The sequence below is a fragment of the Oncorhynchus mykiss genome, chromosome 14 (assembly GCF_057628025.1).
Source record: "Oncorhynchus mykiss isolate SJ-2025 chromosome 14, ASM5762802v1, whole genome shotgun sequence".
NCBI classification, from domain to species: Eukaryota; Metazoa; Chordata; class Actinopteri; order Salmoniformes; family Salmonidae; genus Oncorhynchus; species Oncorhynchus mykiss.
In genome coordinates, this window is record NC_143035.1 from 33,365,001 (window position 1) to 33,385,346 (window position 20,346).

General features: G+C 44.3%; 1 protein-coding gene across 2 annotated transcripts in view; it reads right to left on the reverse strand.

The window, feature by feature from the left end:
- Positions 1-20,346, reverse strand: part of LOC110515721 (neuroligin-3) — a 434,190-nt gene that overhangs the window by 269,890 nt on the left and 143,954 nt on the right. The window contains exon 2 of one of the 2 annotated variants that reach the window (XM_036943363.2): positions 14,987-15,786. In XM_036943363.2, the coding sequence (XP_036799258.2) occupies positions 14,987-15,491 (505 nt within the window). In that variant the 5' untranslated portion in view covers positions 15,492-15,786. The remainder of the gene's footprint in view (positions 1-14,986; positions 15,787-20,346) is intronic. The other variant, XM_036943364.2, reaches the window with a different exon arrangement.

A 20,346-nucleotide genomic window follows, 5' to 3' on the forward strand; every position in this document is an offset into this window, starting at 1 on the left:
CCTCCTGGTTCTGACCCTTGCCTGTCCTGACTCTGAGCCCGCCTGCCTGACCATTCTGTTTGCCCCTGACCTCGTGCCTGCCTGCAGACCTGCACCGTTTTGGACTCTGACCTGGGTATGAACTGTTGCCTGTCCCAGACCTGCCTTTTGCCTACCACTTGAACTATAATAAATATCAGAGCTCAAACCATCTGCCTCCCGTGTCTGCATCTGGGTCTCGCCTTGTGTCGTTATAGTGCGAACCGGCCATGACTGACACGGCAGACTTGGACCAGCTCCATCACTCTGTCTCCCTGCTGGGAGCCACCATTAAGAGACAGGAGGAGCCACCATTAAGAGACAGGAGGAGCCACCATTAAGATACAGGAGGAGCCACCATTAAGAGACAGGAGGAGCCACCATTAAGAGACAGGAGGAGCTACCATTAAGAGACAGGAGGAGCTACCATTAAGAGACAGGAGGAGCCACCATTAAGAGACAGGAGGAGCCACCATTAAGATACAGGAGGAGCCACCATTAAGATACAGGAGGAGTCACAATTAAGAGACAGGAGCTACCATTAAGAGACAGGAGGAGCTACCATTAAGAGACAGGATGAGCCACCATTAAGAGACAGGAGGAGCTACCATTAAGAGACAGGAGGAGCCACCATTAAGAGACAGGAGGAGTCACCATTAAGAGACAGGAGGAGCTACCATTAAGAGACAGGAGGAGCCACCATTAAGAGACAGGAGGAGGTACCATTAAGAGACAGGAGGAGCCACCATTAAGAGACAGGAGGAGTCACCATTAAGAGACAGGATGAGCCACCATTAAGAGACAGGAGGAGCTACCATTAAGAGACAGGAGGAGCCACCATTAAGAGACAGGAGGAGCTACCATTAAGAGACAGGAGGAGTCACCATTAAGAGACAGGATGAGCCACCATTAAGAGACAGGAGGAGCTACCATTAAGAGACAGGAGGAGCCACCATTAAGAGACAGGAGGAGCCACCATTAAGAGACAGGAGGAGTCACCATTAAGAGACAGGAGGAGCCACCATTAAGAGACAGGAGGAGCTACCATTAAGAGACAGGAGGAGCCACCATTAAGAGACAGGAGGAGCCACCATTAAGAGACAGGAGGAGTCACCATTAAGAGACATGATGAGCTTCTTCAAAACCTGATGAAGGGGTTCTGACCTCTGGCAGAACACCACGACCTGGGGCTCAAGGTGTTAACATCTGAGACCTCCCAGCCACTCAGTAGCTTCTCTATTAGTAGTGGGTTTGTTCAACCTACCCCAGCTCCCCGAGAACCCCGCTTACCACCTCCGGAGCGATATGCTGGGGATCCTGGAACCTGGCAGGCGTTTCTTTCCCAATGCTCCCTCATTTTTGAGCTTCAGCCATCTTCATTCCCTTCGGATCGATCGAAGATAGCGTATCTAATTACGCAAATGTCCGGAAGGGCGCTCTCCTGGGCGATGGCTGTCTGGGATCAAAAATCTGCCGTTTGCCATAACCTGGAATATTTCATTGGGGAGGTGAGGAAGGTATTCGATACTCCGGTGCCCGGGAGACAGACGTCACGAAAACTTCTGAAGGTACATCAGAACTCCCGTAGTGTGGCAGACTACGAGGTAGATTTTCACACATTGGCCACCGAGAGTGCCTTGATACCTTCCTTCACGGACTGTCAGAGGAAATAAAAGATGAGCTCGCAGCTCAGGAGTTACCATTGGTCCTCGATTATGAGAACGCCGGAGTGTGCATTTCTGAGAAGAACTGAAGCCACCCGAGCTCCCTCGAGAAGTGTGCATTTCTGAGAAGAACTGAAGCCACCCGAGCTCCCTCGAGAAGTGTGCATTTCTGAGAAGAACTGAAGTCACCCGAGCTCCATCGAGAAGTGTGCATTTCTGAGAAGAACTGAAGCCACCCGAGCTCCCTCGAGAAGTGTGCATTTCTGAGAAGAACTGAAGCTCCCTCGAGAAACATATGCAACGGGTGAGTCTGTTACTCCTAAACCTATGCAACTGCGCAGAGCTAGATTATCGCCTAGGGAACGGTCACGTTGGGTGAGCTCCAACTATTGTCTGTACTATGGGGCTGAAGGACCTGCACTGTTAAGATGCCTATTTCTTTAGTATGTATAAGTACTCTTGTTAGCCATTACCCACACATTACCCACACTCCCTTTTTATGTGATCCTGCTGTGGGGAGACCTGTCTAAGTCTCACTGGGTTCTCATTGACTCTGGGGCAGATGAGAGTATTATGGACTGTCACGGCTGTGTGGAGAGACGGACCAAGGTGCAGCGTGCTCTGAGTTCCACATCTTAATTTTAGTGAAACTTACAAAAACAAAAGGAAACCAACAACTAACCATAACATCAGAGGTGCTACATGCGCTAACTCAAAACCATATCCCACAAAACACAGTGGGGAAATGGCTGCCACCCTAGTCACACCCCGACTAAAAATTGTCTCTCTATGGTCAGGGTGTGACATGGGTGTGACTCCTCTCTGTTTCCATGGACATCCGAGCACTGGATGGCCGATCCATTGGAAGAGTTACCCACAGCATTGTTCCCGTTAATCTGCGGGTATCAGGAAATCACAGTTGATCAATACAGCATCTCATCATTGATTTCCCCCCATGTTTTGGGATTTTCTTGGCTCCAAAAGCACATCCCCGTTATTGACTGGAGCACGTTTTCAATCCTGGGATGGAGTCCGTTCTTTCATTTCCTTAACTTCTTGGTGACTGGGTATGTAGTATGGAGTAGCTTGGATGAATAAGGTGCCCAGAGTAAACTAGCTGCTACTCTGTCCCAGATGCTAATATATGCATATTATTGGTATGCATATGTATCAATATTGTACATACACGTGATTGTAAAAGTTTTGTATATTATGGTTTGGTCCAAAATATTTCCGTACCCCCTTATTGTTCTCTTTTGCCTGACCTTCGGCTAGCGAGGTGCCTGAGAGCTGTGACTGTGCCAAGGGTTAACATAATGTGTGTTGTCTCTTTGTGTGCAGGACAAATAAAAATAATTCAACTAGCAGACCTTCAGTTGTGGCAGCGTCCTAATTAAAAGTACACAACGCAGAACGAACCACGCTACAAACTGGTACCGCTCAAGCCGACCACTGTGCATGTGGATGAGATGCGCGATTTGCGCATGCACACTTGTTGATGGTTTGCTATAAGTGAATGTATACTGTAAATAGTGAAGGTGAAAGTAGCATATTCACTAGATAAGGGTATTGGTGTTTATTTGCATGTTTTGAGGGAATTTGTTTATTGCAATTTTTTGTATTTGTCTGCAGTAAATTACATTGTATTTTAGTGCTCTATTGAGCCATGGAAGATTCTCAAGTCCATAAGATGAGTTATGCTGGGGATGTTAGTGTGGGTAGAGGGATGGGTGTCCTTGCATTTACACCATTTGTACAGTCAGCTCCTGGGAGTAGAGTGTTTGCTAGTCCTGAGTTTACAAGCACTGGGAGGGGTAGGCTGTTTACTCCACCTGACCAGGGTATCCCACCTCTTGATGTACCATCATCCCCAGTCCTCAGTAATAATGGGACACCGCCGAGTCAGCTTAGTGACCTTATTAAGCAGATTGGTTCAGAGATAGGAGAACCTATCAGAGCGAGTTTACTGCAGCCTGGGACTTCAAGTCTTTCTCCTGCCCGTTCCCCTCACCAACCCCAGCAGTTTCCCCTGCCTGAGCAATGTGGGTCAACTTTTATTGATGCGTCCAAACTGAATCTGGTTGTGAAGTCAGAGGTTAGTGCTCCACCTTTCTTTAGGGGTGATGGCTCAGATAAGTAATCTGTCCTGGAGTGGGAGGAGCTAATGGGAGTCTACCTAGAGAAGAGGGGTTACACTGGGTCTGAGAATGTTGGGGAGGTGATGTCTAGGCTCATGGGGAGGGCACGGGATGTGACCAAAGTCTGGATGCGTAACAACCCTGTTGTCACAGATGTTAAGGCAGTGTTCAGTGTTCTCAAGCAACACTTTGGGGATACTGTCTGCTCAGGTATGCCATTAGCTGAATTCTACTCAATCAAACCATATGCTAATGAGGGTCCACTAGATTTCTGGATAATATATTTGTGCTTTTTGTGACTCCTCTCTTTGGCTGGAAAAATGAGTTTTTCTGTGAGTTGGTGGTGACCTAACATAATCGTTTGTGGTGCTTTCACTGTAAAGCATTTTTGCAGACACTGTGGCTGGATTAAGGATAATTTTACCTTTAAAATGGTGTAAAATACTTGTATGCTAGAGGAATTTTAATTATGAGATTCTTGTTGTTTTGAATTTGGCACCTTGCAATTTCACTGGCTGTTGGCGAGGTGGGACGCTACCGTCCCACATATCCCAGAGAGGATAAAGCAGCTCAGCATTCCTGAGACATCCTCCTCAGGGCTGAAGCAAAGCCTTGGATTTCTCTGACGTCCCCCCAAGGTACCATGACCTCTTGGAGGTCTTCAGCAAGGCACAGCTACTTCTTTTCCCCTGGATCGTCCCTACAATTGTGCCATTGACCTTCTCCCAGGCACCACATCGCCTTGTGGTCGGCTATATTCTCTATCCGGCCCGGCGACGAAGGCCAGGAGTATATTGAGGACTCTCTGGATGCTGGGAGCATTCGTCCTTTTGCATCCCCTGCCGGCGCAGGGTTTTTTTTGTGGAAAAGGATTAGACCCTGCATCCGTGCATTGACAAAAAGCTGCGAAAATTCGCAGCATCCTTAACAAGTTAATGACATAACGATCAAGAATCGTTACCCCTAACACTCCTCTCCTCTCCTCCGCTTTCGAACCTATCCAGGGGGCTGCTTTCTTTTCCAAGCTGGACCTTCGGAATGCCTACCACCTGATTTGGTTACGCGAAGGAGATGAGTGGAAGACCGCTTTCAACACTGCCAGTGGACATTATAAGTACCTGGTCATGCCGTTTGGTCTCACCAATGGGCTGTCTTCCAGGCCCTGGTAAACGATGTGCTCCGGGACATGTTAAATCATTTCGTGTTCGTCTACCTCGACGTAATCTTGTTTTTTTCCCCCTGTTCTGCCCAAGAACACATCCTCCATGTTCGACAAGTCCTTCAGCGCCTCCTGGAGAACCAACTATTTGTGAAAGACGAGAAGTGCGAGTTCCACAATTCTACAATCTCCCTTTTCTGCATCTGGGTCTCGCCTTGTGTCGTTATACTTGTTGAGCGGCGTCTCGCCTTGTGTCGTTATACTTGTTGAGCGGTGTCTCGCCTTGTGTCGTTATACTTGTTGAGCGGTGTCTCGCCTTGTGTCGTTATACTTGTTGAGCGGTGTCTCGCCTTGTGTCGTTATACTTGTTGAGCGGTGTCTCGCCTTGTGTCGTTATACTTGTTGAGCGGTGTCTCGCCTTGTGTCGTTATACTTGTTGAGCGGTGTCTCGCCTTGTGTCGTTATACTTGTTGAGTGGTGTCTCGCCTTGTGTCGTTATACATGTTGAGCGGCGTCTCGCCTTGTGTCGTTATACTTATTGAGCGGTGTCTCGCCTTGTGTCGTTATACTTGTTGAGCGGTGTCTCGCCTTGTGTCGTTATACTTGTTGAGCGGCGTCTCGCCTTGTGTCGTTATACTTGTTGAGCGGCGTCTCGCCTTGTGTCATTATACTTGTTGAGTGGTGTCTCACCTTATGTCGTTATACTTGTTGAGCGGTGTCTTGCCTTGTGTCATTATACTTGTTGAGCGGTGTCTCGCCTTGTGTCGTTATACTTGTTGAGCGGTGTCTTGCCTTGTGTCGTTATACTTGTTGAGCGGTGTCTCGCCTTGTGTCATTATACTTGTTGAGCGGTGTCTCGCTTTGTGTCGTTATACTTGTTGAGCGGTGTCTCGCCTTGTGTCGGTATACTTGTTGAGCGGTGTCTCGCCTTGTGTCGTTATACTTGTTGAGCGGTGTCTTGCCTTGTGTCGTTATACTTGTTGAGCGGCGTCTCGCCTTGTGTCATTATACTTGTTGAGTGGTGTCTCACCTTGTGTCGTTATACTTGTTGAGCGGCGTCTCGCCTTGTGTCGTTATACTTGTTGAGCGGCGTCTCGCCTTGTGTCGTTATACTTGTTGAGCGGTGTCTCGCCTTGTGTCGTTATACTTGTTGAGCGGTGTCTCGCCTTGTGTCGTTATACTTGTTGAGCGGTGTCTTGCCTTGTGTCGTTATACTTGTTGAGCGGCGTCTCGCCTTGTGTCGTTATACTTGTTGAGCGGTGTCTCGCCTTGTGTCGTTATACTTGTTGAGCGGTGTCTCGCCTTGTGTCGTTATACTTGTTGAGCGGTGTCTCGCCTTGTGTCGTTATACTTGTTGAGCGGTGTCATCATACTATTTCCTTCTCTCTGTTGGTATAGTTTGGCTCATTCAGTATATACTATGTAGCCTTATGTATTTTCATTGTAATGGTACCTGAACTTTTCTCCTCACATCATTGTCTAGGGATGCTGAACTGGACCTGAAATCATTCAATTGAGTGCTGACAAACAAGACAAAGGCATGACGCGTTCCTATCACGACTGCTTATTGTTGCTTGGCAACAATCATACAACCATTGTATCGCAAGCCGAATGCCACGCTTCTTCCTCAGAATTAATCAGTGTACCTCTTGAGGATCCATGTTCATGAAGAGATTGGAGCTTCACAATATAGCTGTTATAATTAAAGGGTTTGTAGATACTGTACCAACAGATCCCTGGTGGGTGTATGACTCTGTTCCAATATAAAGGTCTAACTGTTAGAGGTGTTTCAATGGAGTCCATAACTTCACACACAACTGACACATATTATTCTACAATTACTAAGAAAGTAACAGGAGGGACAGAAACTGAAACGCACAATCAACATGTTCTGTACTATTGTAGAAATGTACTGCATGGATTATCATGTCACTCTAGAATGTACTGCATGGATTATCATGTCACTCTAGAATGTACTGCATGGATTATCATGTCACTCTAGAATGTACTGCATGGATTATCATGTCACTCTAGAATGTACTGCATGGATTATCATGTCATTCTAGAATGTACTGCATGGATTATCATGTCACTCTAGAATGTACTGCATGGATTATCATGTCACTCTAGAATGTACTGCATGGATTATCATGTCACTCTAGAATGTACTGCATGGATTATCATGTCACTCTAGAATGTACTGCATGGATTATCATGTCACTCTAGAATGTACTGCATGGATTATCATGTCACTCTAGAATGTACTGCATGGATTATCATGTCACTCTAGAATGTACTGCATGGATTATCATGTCACTCTAGAATGTACTGCATGGATTATCATGTCACTCTAGAATGTACTGCATGGATTATCATGTCACTCTAGAATCCCATTGTTGTAAAAGGAATGACCTGATTTGATGGTGACTATCCTTACACACCTTCTAGAGCAGAATCATGACTAGATCCAATTATTTCATTAACATACTTGCTGAAGTTTACCGAAGTTCGCATCACGAGAAGCTTTCAACATACTGTAGCACAACATAATAATCAATGCTGTATATCCATGCATTAGATAACAAACTTCAAGGAAGACCAAAGTTATTCCAAATGAAACATTTCAGAATACAATTTAAACTGTCCCAGCAACCCTTTCCATTTCAATGAGCTAGACAATTACAGCTCTAGTGTTGAGCTGAGAGGCCATGGAACACACTAAGCACGTCCCAAATCACACCCTGTTCCCTACATAGTGCACTACTTTTGACAAGAGCCCTATGGACCATGATCAAAAGTAGTGCACTATATAGGGAATAGGGTGCCATTTAAGACACATTCACAGTCACCCCTTCAGCACAATCATATGTCACAAAAGCAACATAGCAAACATATGATAAACCATTTCCTCATTACGAAACATGAGGAAGTTAATTGAAAATGTTTCCAAGTGGAGGTTGAATATTAAAGGGATATTTCTGTGTGTATTCTACTACTGGGACTAATTCAGAAACGCCTGGGGGGGGCTCCGTCTGTCTCAAACTAAATTGGTTTACTAAAGTGAACGGGACTGTGTGTGTGTGTGTGTGTGTGTGTGTGCATGTGTGCGTGTGTGCGTGTGTGTGTGTGTGTGTGCGTCTGCAAGATCACTAGGCGAGGTTAATTGCTGAGCTTCAAACGTAACGTGTCTGAGATTTCCGACTGCTTAAACTAACAGAACGTTAAATTTAGGTTCAGTATGAGCTTTAATATTAAGGCTTCTGATAATGACAATGTTTATAGGTCAATTAACTGGCTTTTGGCAAATATGAGATTCGTGGCCTTTTTGCTGTGATTAAAACAATGACTTTACCTGTGGCTCCTGGAAATGACAGTACAGAACTTACTGTTGTTGCAGAAAAAGGCAAATAATAGTTACAGTATATTGACAATGGTTTGTATCCATTCATTCGCTGTATTGAAAGTAATATCAAAGTTTGTATGAATCCCAAGAGGTGTAATGACTCTAATCCAATCTATCTCAACACGGTGATGCATCTTTCTCTCTGCGGGAGAATATTTGCTTGTTGTGAGTTATGATTTCCAGACAGAACTTGTTACATCCCAAATAGCACCCTATTGGCCCTGTAGTCCACTATGTAGGGACTAGAGTGGCATTTGGAATGCATTCCTCGACTGTTGTGTGAAGATGCAATCAACAGCCTCAAATTATTTATTTTCCTGTCTCCTTTGACAAATTCTTGCAATAATTCTTTATGTTCGATCAGAGAATACACAAAAATGACTGAAGTTCCTCTCATTCCAACCCTGATTTAGTTTTACATAACTTTAAAGGGGCAATCCAGGATTAGAAGAAAAAAACAAACAATTGATTTGATTTAAGTCGGAAAAAAAGGATGTACCAATCACAGATTGCCCCTTTAACTCTGATTTGTGTTACATGACTTTAAATTGGCAGTTCTGCTTCTGATTGAATCAGCCTTGTTATTCCTATTCAGAAGAATTGATCTGTTTGTCGTCGTGATTTAGCCTGGAAGTCAATTACTGACTTGTTGGACCAATTCCATCCACATTGTCATGTTTGAATTGGTTTTGATAAACAATTAAGTTGTGTGTTAAATAAAATACATACAATACAGTGCTTTCATATACAAATCAAACCTATTGATGACAAACACATGCAAAGCATTCAATCTTTAGGGACTTAATGTTACAGGGGGAATTCCCGACAACTTAATGCACGCAGACGCACACACACACACACACACACAAACACACGCACACACGCACGCACGCACGCACACACACACACACACACACACACACACAAACACACGCACACACGCACGCACACACACACACACACACACACACACACACACGCGCGTCCAGGTTAATGAGAACTGTAGGTCAACTGCTCATGCCCAATTAACAGTTTGATTTGAAGGTTGATAGGTGCTGATATCTGGCTTTAGAGAGGAGGCATTCTCTCTCCTGTCTCGTTCTCTTCCACTCCCACCGTGTTGTCTGTCTTACATACCTCCTTTTCTACACATTTTCTTGTTGGGTTTCCTGGCACATTCCTTGGATATTCTTTTGACTGTAAAATGAATAAAAAAAAACTACAAAATAACAGAAGGCTCTGGAAAAGACCTGGAAGGTGACATGCAACAACTTCAGATTGAGCCAAACCCCCCCCCAACCCCCCCATTCCTCCCTCCCTCCCTCATCAACAACAACGACAGAGGGTCTGTCCAGAGAGTAACTGGGGGTGTTTCTGCAGAAATATTCCAAAATGGTGGAATGAATTTGCTGCACGTCGGAACACAAGAAGCCCATATTCACATGCACTTCTATATAAGACCCCTTACCACCACACAGTAGCTTTCCTCAAATCAATGCCTGTTCCAGCACATTGACAACAGTATTTGCTGTTCAAATTTCAATGAAATTGTATGCAATATTTTGTATCATTATGATACTGGGACAACTTACCATTTCAAGCTTCGCTGTGTGGGTCTTAATGGATTGAAATGTACAGCACCAGTCAATAGTTTAGACACACCTACTCTTTCAAGTTTTTTGTTTGTTATTTTTACTATTTTCTACATCAAAACTATGAATTAAACACATATGGAATCATGAATTATCTCCTGAACATTTAAAACATTTGATGATCTAGTTCCGTTGGTGGAGTTGTATATGTCACAGAAGAGTGTAATTGTCTTTAGGACAGCTTTTTTTTTTAGTCATTCGTGTCATTCGACATTCGTGTTTTTAACGTAATATGTAATTGATGTACTGTATGTGTGTTTATAGTTTTGTTTAATGTTGTGTTAGTGTATGTAAGCTGTTTTGTCTGAAACTTTGCTCCCCCTGCCGCTATTGGACCAAGTCTCTCTTGAAAAGAGATGTTCTCAATCTCAATGAGAAATGCTTGTATAAATAAAGGTTAAATATATATATATATATTTTTAAATGTAGTTTCCAAAAAAGTGTTAAACAAATCAAAATATATTTTATATTTGAGATTCTTCAAAGTATCCACCCTTGATGACATCTTTGCACACTTTAGGCATTCCCTCAACCAGCTTCATGAGGAAGTCACCAGGAATGGATTTCAATTAACAGGTGTGGCTTGTTAAAAGTTCATTTGTGGAATTTATTTCCTTCTAAATGTGTTTGAGCCAATCAGCTGTGTTGGGACAAGGTAGGGGTGGTATACAGAAGATAGCCCTATTTGTTAAAGGACTGAGTCCATATTATGCCAAGATCAGTTCAAATAGCCAAAGACAAACGGCAGTCCATCATTACTTTAAGACATGAAGGTCAGTTAATACGGAACATTTCAAGAACTTTGAAAGTTTCTTCAAGTGCGGTTGCAAAAACCATAAAGCGCTATGATGAAACTGGCTCTCATGAGGACCGCCACAGGAAAGGAAGACCCAGAGTTACCTCTGCTGCCGAGGATAAATTCATTAGAGTTAACTGCACCTCAGATTGCAGCCCAAATAAATGCTTCACAGAGTTCAAGTAATAGACCCATCTCAACATTATCTGTTCAGAGGAGACTGCATGAATCAGGCCTTCATGGTCGTATAGATGCAAATAAAACACAACTAAAGGACACCAATAATAAGAAGAGACTTGCTTGGGCCAAGAAATGAACATTAGACTGGTGGAAATCTGTCCTGTGGTCTGATGAGTCCAAATTTGAGATTTCTGGTTCCAACTGCCGTGTCTTTGTGAGACGCAGAGTAGGTGAACATATGATCTCCGCATATGTGGTTTCCACTGTGAAGCATGGAGGAGGTGGTGTGATGGTGCGGGGGTGCTATGCTGGTGACACTATCGTTGATTTATTTAGAAGTCAAGGCACATTTAACCAGAATGGCTACCACAGTATTCTGCAGCGATACGCCATCTATGGTAGAAAAATTACAGTTTTCATACTGTTTATGCATCAATGAATTTTTCTCAGTACTCTCATCTGTTTCTGTGGGACTGAGTTAGGCTTCTGGGGGTTGATTTATGATGACTTGGTGATAAAACCTACAGCTTGCATTCTATAGAATGAGTTGGTACTTGTATACGGTGAGGTACCAGGGAGGAGATGTTTCTGGACGGCTGATGGGAGGAACCTTGTCTTAGGGTCCTGGGCCTGGTTTCTGTACAATTGTAACAGTCTTCACAGTAAATGCTATCTGGCCGGGGGATACTCCTTCCTCACATACAAATCCTAACCTTTTGACGTATTCCAGATGTCTTAACTATAAACGACTGTGGCTCAGTTGTGCTCATTGAGCTCTCGGCATCACACTTCAGAGTGTGGGATCGACCAGCTTTATTATTTCAATAATTAATCAATATTAAATCAAGATGATGTTTTGAAAAAATAACAGTCTCTCTCACTTGATTAGAATATTCCACGACACCTCCTCCCAGCTGTCAACTGCACTGAGGCTAGGTAACACCACCGATAAATCCACGATAATCGAGAATTTCAATAAGCATTTCTCTACGGCTGGCCAAGCTTTCCTCCTGGCTACCCCAACCCCGGCTAACAGCACTGCACCCCCCCGCAGCTACTTGCCCAAGCCTCCCCAGCTTCTCCTTCACCCAAATACAGATAGCAGATGTTCTGAAAGAGCTGCAAAACCTGGACCCGTACAAATCAGCTGGGCTTGACAACCTGGACCCGCTCTTTCTAAAATGATCCACCGCCATTGTTGCAACCCCTATTACAAGTCTGTTCAACCTCTCTTACGTATCGTCCGAGATCCCTAAAGATTGGAAAGCTGCCGCGGTCATCCCCCTCTTCAAAGCAGGTGACACTCCAGACACAAAATGTTATAGACCTATATCCATCCTGCCCTGCCTTTCTAAACAGATCACTGACCATTTCGAATCCTACCATACCTTCTCCGCTGTGCAATCCGGTTTCCGAGCTGGTCACGGGTGCACCTCAGCCACGCTCAATTTACTAAACGATATCATAACCTCCATCGATAAAAGACAGTACTGTGCAGAAGTCTTCATCAACCTGGCCAAGGCTTTCGGTATCCTTATCGGCAGATTCAACAGCCTTGGTTTCTCAAATGACTGCCTCGCCTGGATCGCCAACTACTTCTCAGATAGAGTTCAGTGTGTCAAATTGGAGGGCCTGTTGTTCGGACCTCTGGCAGCCTCTATGGAGGTACCGCAGGGTTCAATTCTCGGGTTGACTCTTTCCTCTGTATATATCAACAATGTCACTTTTGCTGCGGGTGATTCCCTGATCCACCTCTACGCAGACGACACCATTCTGTATACAGTGGGGCAAAAAAGTATTTAGTCAGCCAGTTATTATTTTGTCTGTCATAGTTGAAGTGTACCTATGATGAAAATTACAGGCCTCTCATCTTTTTAAGTGGGAGAACTTGCACATTTGGTGGCTGACTAAATATTTTTTTGCCCCACTGTACATCTGGCCCTTCTTTGGACACAGCATTAGCAAACCTCCAAACGAGCTTCAATGCCATACAACACTCCTTCTGTGGCCTCCAACTGCTCTTAAACGCTAGCAAAACCAAATGCATGCTTTTCAACCGTTCGCTCCCCGCACCCGCCCGCACGACTAGCATCACCACTCTGGACGGTTCTGACTTAGAATATGTGGACAACTACAAATACCTAGGTTTCTGGCTAGACTGTAAACTCTCCTTCCAGCCTCATATTATGCATCTACAATCCAAAATAAAATCTAGAATTGGCTTCCTATTTCGCAACAAAGCTTCCTTCACTCACGCTGCCAAACATACCCTCGTAAAACTGACTATCCTACCAATCCCCGACTTTGGGGATGTCATTTACAAAATAGCCTCCAACACTCTACTCAGCAAACTGGATGCAGTCTATCACAGTGCCGTCTGTTTTGTCACCAAAGCCCCATATACAACCCACCACTGCGACCTGTATGATCTCGTCGGCTGGCCCTTGCTACCTATTCGTCGCCAGACCCACTGGCTCCAGGTCATCTATAAGTCTATGCTAGGTAAAGACTTATTTTTCCCTCACTAACTTTAAACATCAGCTATCTGAGCAGGTATAAATAGCCCATTTTATTAATTTTTTTTTCTCTATTGTGTTATTGACTGTACACTTGTTTATTCCATGTGTAACTCTGTGTTGTTGTTTGTGTCGCACTGCTTTGCTTTATCTTGGCCAGGTCGCAGTTGTAAATGAGAACTTGTTCTCACCCAGCTTACCTGGTTAAATAAAGGTGTTCTCAACTAGCTTACCTGGTTAAATAAAGGTGTTCTCACCTGGCTTACCTGGTTAAATAAAGGTGTTCTCACCTAGCTTACCTGGTTAAATAAAGGTGTTCTCACCTAGTTTACCTGGTTAAATAAAGGTGAAATAGAAAAAGTAAAATAAACATCTCATCTAGTTTGTGCTTAGTGGGACTTGCAGGACAATGACCCAACACATCTCCAGGCTGTGTAAGGGCTATTTGACCAAGAAGGAGAGTGATGGAGTTCTGCATCAGATGACCTGGCCTCCACAATCACCCGACCTCAACCCAATTGAGATGGTTTGGGATGAGTTGGACTGCAGAGTGAAGGAAAAGCAGCCAACAAGTGCTCAGCATATGTGGGAACTCCTTCAAGACCGTTGGAAAGCATTCCTCATGAAGCTGGTTGAGAGAATGCCAAGAGTGTGCAAAGCTGTCATCAAGGCAAAGGGTGGCTACTTAAAATCTAAAATATTGTTTGATTTGTTAAACACTTTTTTGGTTACTACATGATTCCATATGTGTTATTTCATAGTTGTGATGTCTTCACTCTTATTCTATATTGTACAAAATGGTAAAAATAAAGGCAAATACTTGAATGAGTAGGTGTGTCCAAACTTTTGACTGGTACTCTAGGTCTTCAGTCAAAATATTGTATTATTTTGTCTGTTGCACTTGTAACCTATAGTTCACCAAGACCGCAAAGACAAACTCTTGATAAGAATATGAAAGTAAGGGGTCCTACATGGTCTAGTCTGATGCCACAGGCCTTGAGTGTACCAGAATATTTCACCAACCAACCCTACAGAAGATCATTGTTTAATAGCTTATAGCTAATCATATTTTCCCCAGAACACTCACGACAGTAAGGGAAGGGAGTGCATCAAGGTACAGTACTAGGCCCAATCTGTTTCAACATCTGATTGGTTTTTCAACCATTTTGTGTAGTATATATATATATTTTTTTTTTTGGGGGGGGGGTATCAACACAAAGAGGAACCTCAAACGGTGGCATGGAAAGGGAGAGTTGATGAAAATAGATGTCTCCCATGGAAGATCAAGTCAGAATGAGGAGGCTGGAGATGGTGGTGGTGGGGGACACAGACACAGCATGCACAGGGAGGACAACACGGCATGCTACAGTAGTGACACACAGGCTCAGAGAGAGATAGAATAAGAGCTAGAAAAGAGATTCAAGAGTTTGGTTTAGTACTCGTATACCCGACCCACTCACCATCCTCCGTAGGAACGTAGATGTTTAGATACAAACAGTCCTCGTTTTGATCCTGTATGTAAGAGGCCACTATATCCAGGCTGAAGGAGAACCATATGGGCATCATAATTTCTGGCACGGCGTTGTGAATATTCTGGGGGCAAACGGGGGCAAAGTGGGTGGTGTTCTTTATCCCGGACCAGGAGGAGGGCGGCTCGGGGGGCAGGAAGCGTTTCTCCCCCACTGGGGAGGCTGCATATGGGACCCCCAAATACTGGTCCACTGGTCCCAGTATCTCACTGGGTAGGGGCACTCTCACCCCCCGGAGTTTCCCATACTGCGTGTTCACAGTGGGGTGGTAGGCCTGGGTTTGGACGGCCACCAAGCACCAGGAAGAAGTTACGATCCAGAAAGACGTGGTGATGCTGAGGCTGGAGATGGCGCTGGGTATGTGGGCACCATGCCAGACCCCATGGTCCTGCTGCTGAGAGGAGAGGCGACAGTTTCTCCTTGGCAAAAACCACATGGTCCGTCTGAGTGAGTCTCAGCAACAACTGCAAGTGACCAACATGCACGTCGGGTCTCCTCCTCAGCTCACAAAGTCTTCCCTCTTCTCTTCCCTTCCCTGTCTTCCCCTGTCTTCCCCTGTCTTCCCTTTCCCCTGTCTTCCCGTCTATCAGCCCGACAGTCCAGCACCTTTAGATCCACTCATCAGTCTGGAGCTGAGCAGATAAAACTGAAAAAGTGGCGATAGTTATTTTCTTTACGGTCTTCATTCACTGTCCTCTCTCCCTCTCGTCAGATCTTCCATCCCGTGCCTGCTGGATACAGGGAAGAAAAAAGATCACAGGAAAATGAATGACTCCAGAGAGACAGAAAAACAGTTTGCTCTCATTTTTTTTTATTCACAAATGTTCTATTGACTGGTGACGAGGGCATTTTCTGTCGTGATATAAAACCAGAACACATAAACATGATAGTGCACTTACCTTGCTATCAATCTACACAATCAAGGGCTCGCCGAGTCGCTGGCGTAAAGTGTTGCACTACTTAGTCACAGACCGTTTACTGATTAAAATGGCACTGAGCTCACTAACAAAATGTCTCTAACATGTCCCCATCTCACATTACATACAAAATACATACCAAAGGAAGATTATATAACTGTTTAGAAAATGAAAAACACAAAAACCTACACTATCAACAGTTTTTAATGACTTCCAATAACATGAATATATTAAAATGTCATGTTTCCTCTCAGATTCTGTTTCTCTACCTCTCTTTACTACAAATAAAGACATGACAGAACACTTTCTCCGTTACAGAGAGAGACAGAGAGAGAGATAGAGAGAGGGTTGGAGGGTGAGATGAAGAAAGGGAGAGAGATGGAGAGAGAAAAAGAGAGAGAGAAAGAGAAAGAGAGGGAGAGAGAGGGACAGAGAGAGAGAGAGAAAGAGAGAGAGAGGGAGAGAGAGAGCAGAGCAGAGAGAGCAGCCCACTGACACCCCTATCAGACCACAGCAAAATCACAGTCTACTTAAACAGAGCAATACTCATTCATGAGGCATCAAAGCCAAAGGAACTGAGTAACATTAAGAAATGCTATAGATGGAAGGAATGCAGTCTGCAAACCTACCAAAAAACAATTAGGCAACAACAAATTCAATCCCTTTTAGACAATTTCCTGGGTAAAACGTTCCACTGTAATAGTGAAGGTGTTAAAATTGGCAAAAAACACACATTTCTTCACACAGGGTCGTGGGGTTAGACAGGGATGCAGCTTAAGCCCCACCCTCTTCAACATTTATATCAACGAATTGGCGCGGGCAATAGAAAAGTCTGCAGCACCCGGCCTCCCCCTGCTAGAATCCAAAGTCAAATGTCTGCTGTTTGCCGATGATCTGGTGCTTCTGTCACCAACCAAGGAGGGCCTACAGCAGCACCTAGATCTTATGCACAGATTCTGTCAGACCTGGGCCCTGACAGTAAATCTCAGTAAGACCAAAATAATGGTGTTCCAAAAAAGGTCCAGTCACCAGGACCACAAATACAAATTCCATCTAGACACTGTTGCCCTAGAGCACACAAAAGACGATACATACCTTGGCCTAAACATCAGCGCCACAGGTAACTTCCACAAAGCTGTGAACGATCTGAGAGACAAGGCAAGAAGGGCATTCTATGCCATCAAAAGAAACATACATTTCAACATATCAATTAGGATTTGGCTAAAAATACTTGAATCAGTCATAGAGCCCATTGCCCTTTATGGTTGTGAGGTCTGGGGTCCGCTCACTAACCAAGACTTCACAAAATGGGACAAACACCAAATTGAGAATCTGCACGCAGAATTCTGCAAAAATATCCTCCGTGTACAACGTAGAACACCAAATAATGCATGCAGAGCAGAATTAGGCCGATACCCACTAATTATCAAAATCCAGAAAATTCTACAACCACCTAAAAGGAAGCGATTCACAAACCTTCCATAACAAAGCCATCACCTACAGAGCGATGAACCTGGAGAAGAGTCCCCTAAGCAAGCTGGTCCTGGGGCTCTGTTCACAAACACAAACACGCCCTACAGAGCCCCAGGACAACAGCACAATTAGACCCAACCAAATCATGAGAAAACAAAAAGATAATTACTTGACACATTGGAAAGAATTAACAAAAAAACAGAGCAAACTAGAATGCTATTTGGCCCTAAACAGAGAGTACACAGCGGCAGAATACCTGAACACTGTGACTGACCCAAAATTAAGGAAAGCTTTGACTATGTACAGACTCAGTGAGCATAGCCTTGCTATTGAGAAAGGCCGCCGTAGGCAGACATGGCTCTCAAGAGAAGACAGGCTATGTGCTCACTGCCCACAAAATGAGGTGGAAACTGAGCTGCACTTCCTAACCTCCTGCCCAATGTATGACCATATTAGAGAGACATATTTCCCTCAGATTACACAGATCCACAAAGAATTCGAAAACAAATCCAATTTTGAAAAACTCCCATATCTACTGGGTGAAATTCCACAGTGTGCCATCACAGCAGCAAGATTTGTGACCTGTTGCCACAAGAAAAGGGCAACCAGTGAAGAACACACACCATTGTAAATACAACCCATATTTATGCTTATTTATTTTATCTTGTGTCCTTTAACCATTTGTACATTGTTAAAACACTGTATATATATATATATAATATGACATTTGTAATGTCTTTACTGTTTTGAAACCTCTGTATGTGTAATGTTTACTGTTAATTTTTGTTGTTTTTCACTTTATATATTCACTTTGTATGTTGTCTACCTCACTTGCTTTGGCAATGTTAACACATGTTTCCCATGCCAATAAAGCCCTTGAATTGAATTGAATTGAAAGAGGGAGAGAGGGAGACCGGGAGAGAGAGATGGATGGAGAGAGGGATATATAGATGGAGAGAGGGATAAGAGAGAGAGAGAGAGAGAGAGAGACAGAGAGAGACAGAGAGAGAGAGAAAGAGAGCTGGATGGAGAGAGGGAGAGAGATAGAGGGATGAGAGAGAGAGGGATAGAGAGAGGGTGAGAGAGAGAGTGAGAGAAAGAGAGAGAGAGAGAGAGAGGGAGAGAGAGAAAGAGAGACAGAGAGAGAGAGAGAAAGAGAGACAGAGAGAGAGAGAGGTCGATAGAGAGAGAGAGAGACAGAGAGAGAGAGAGAAAGAGAGACAGAGAGAGAGAGAGGTAGATAGAGAGAGAGAGAGACAGAGAGAGGGACAGAGAGAGACAGGGAGAGAGAGAGACAGAGAGAGACAGAGAGAGAGAGGGATGGAGATAAGGAGGTATAAACTAGAGCGTAGGTATCACTCTCCTCTCAGTGACAGCAGCAACACTGTAAATCCTAATAAGCCATCCTCCTGGTGTTCCCCAGCGGTGCCAGCCCTGACACCTCCCTCCCTGACATCTCCTTCCACCTCACCCCCACCTCCTCGCCCTCCCGGCTCAGCCTCAGTGGCTAGCAGCTAGCTACATAGGGCAGGCAGGAGTACTGTCCAATAACAATAGAGAGAGAATAACAGGAAGGATTTTAGAGAAGGATATTGCATTCCAAAATGACAGTAAATGATTTATAATGTACCAGCAGGCGTCAGGCCCACTAACCACTCAGGGAAAAGCAATCAGGACGTTCCTTAAGGTGCCGTTATCACTCCGAAGACACACACACACACACACACACACACACACACACACACACACACACACACACACACACACACACACACACACACAAACACACAAACACATGGTACAGGATCAGTGAAAAGCCTAGTGGGGCAGAATATCTCTCCTCTCACCACCTACCATTAATACAGTCTCATCTCTTCATGGAGACTCTCCTCTCACCACCTACCATTAATACAGTCTCATCTCTTCATGGAGACTCTCCTCTCACCACCTACCATTAATACAGTCTCATCTCTTCATGGAGACTCTCCTCTCACCACCTACCATTAATACAGTCTCATCTCTTCATGGAGACTCTCCTCTCACCACCTACCATTAATACAGTCTCATCTCTTCATGGAGACTCTCCTCTAACCACCTACCATTAATACAGTCTCATCTCTTCATGGAGACTCTCCTCTCACCACCTACCATTAATACAGTCTCATCTCTTCATGGAGACTCTCCTCTCACCACCTACCATTAATACAGTCTCATCTCTTCATGGAGACTCTCCTCTCACCACCTACCATTAATACAGTCTCATCTCTTCATGGAGACTCTCCTCTCACCACCTACCATTAATACAGTCTCATCTCTTCATGGAAACTCTCCTCTCACCACCTACCATTAATACAGTCTCATCTCTTCATGGAGACTCTCCTCTCACCACCTACCATTAATACAGTCTCATCTCTTCATGGAGACTCTCCTCTCACCACCTACCATTAATACAGTCTCATCTCTTCATGGAGAGTATGACACCATGAATGAAGCAGCCATATACGCACGCATGCTGGCACACACACACACACACACACACACACACACACACACACACACACACACACACACACACACACACACACACACACACACACACACACACACACACACACACCTGTTGATTAAGATAATATGTCTTACCAGTTAGAGTGTGACCAAACGTATCTACATGTACGTAGCACGTTGTTGCACAGTTCTAAAAGTCAAGCATCAACAGCTGAATCTGAAATAAGGACACAGAGAGGACATGAAATAAGGACAGAGAGGACACGAAATAAGGACAGAGAGGACATGAAATAAGGACAGAGAGGACATGAAATAAGGACACAGAGAGGACATGAAATAAGGACACAGAGAGGACTTGAAATAAGGACAGAGAGGACATGAAATAAGGACACA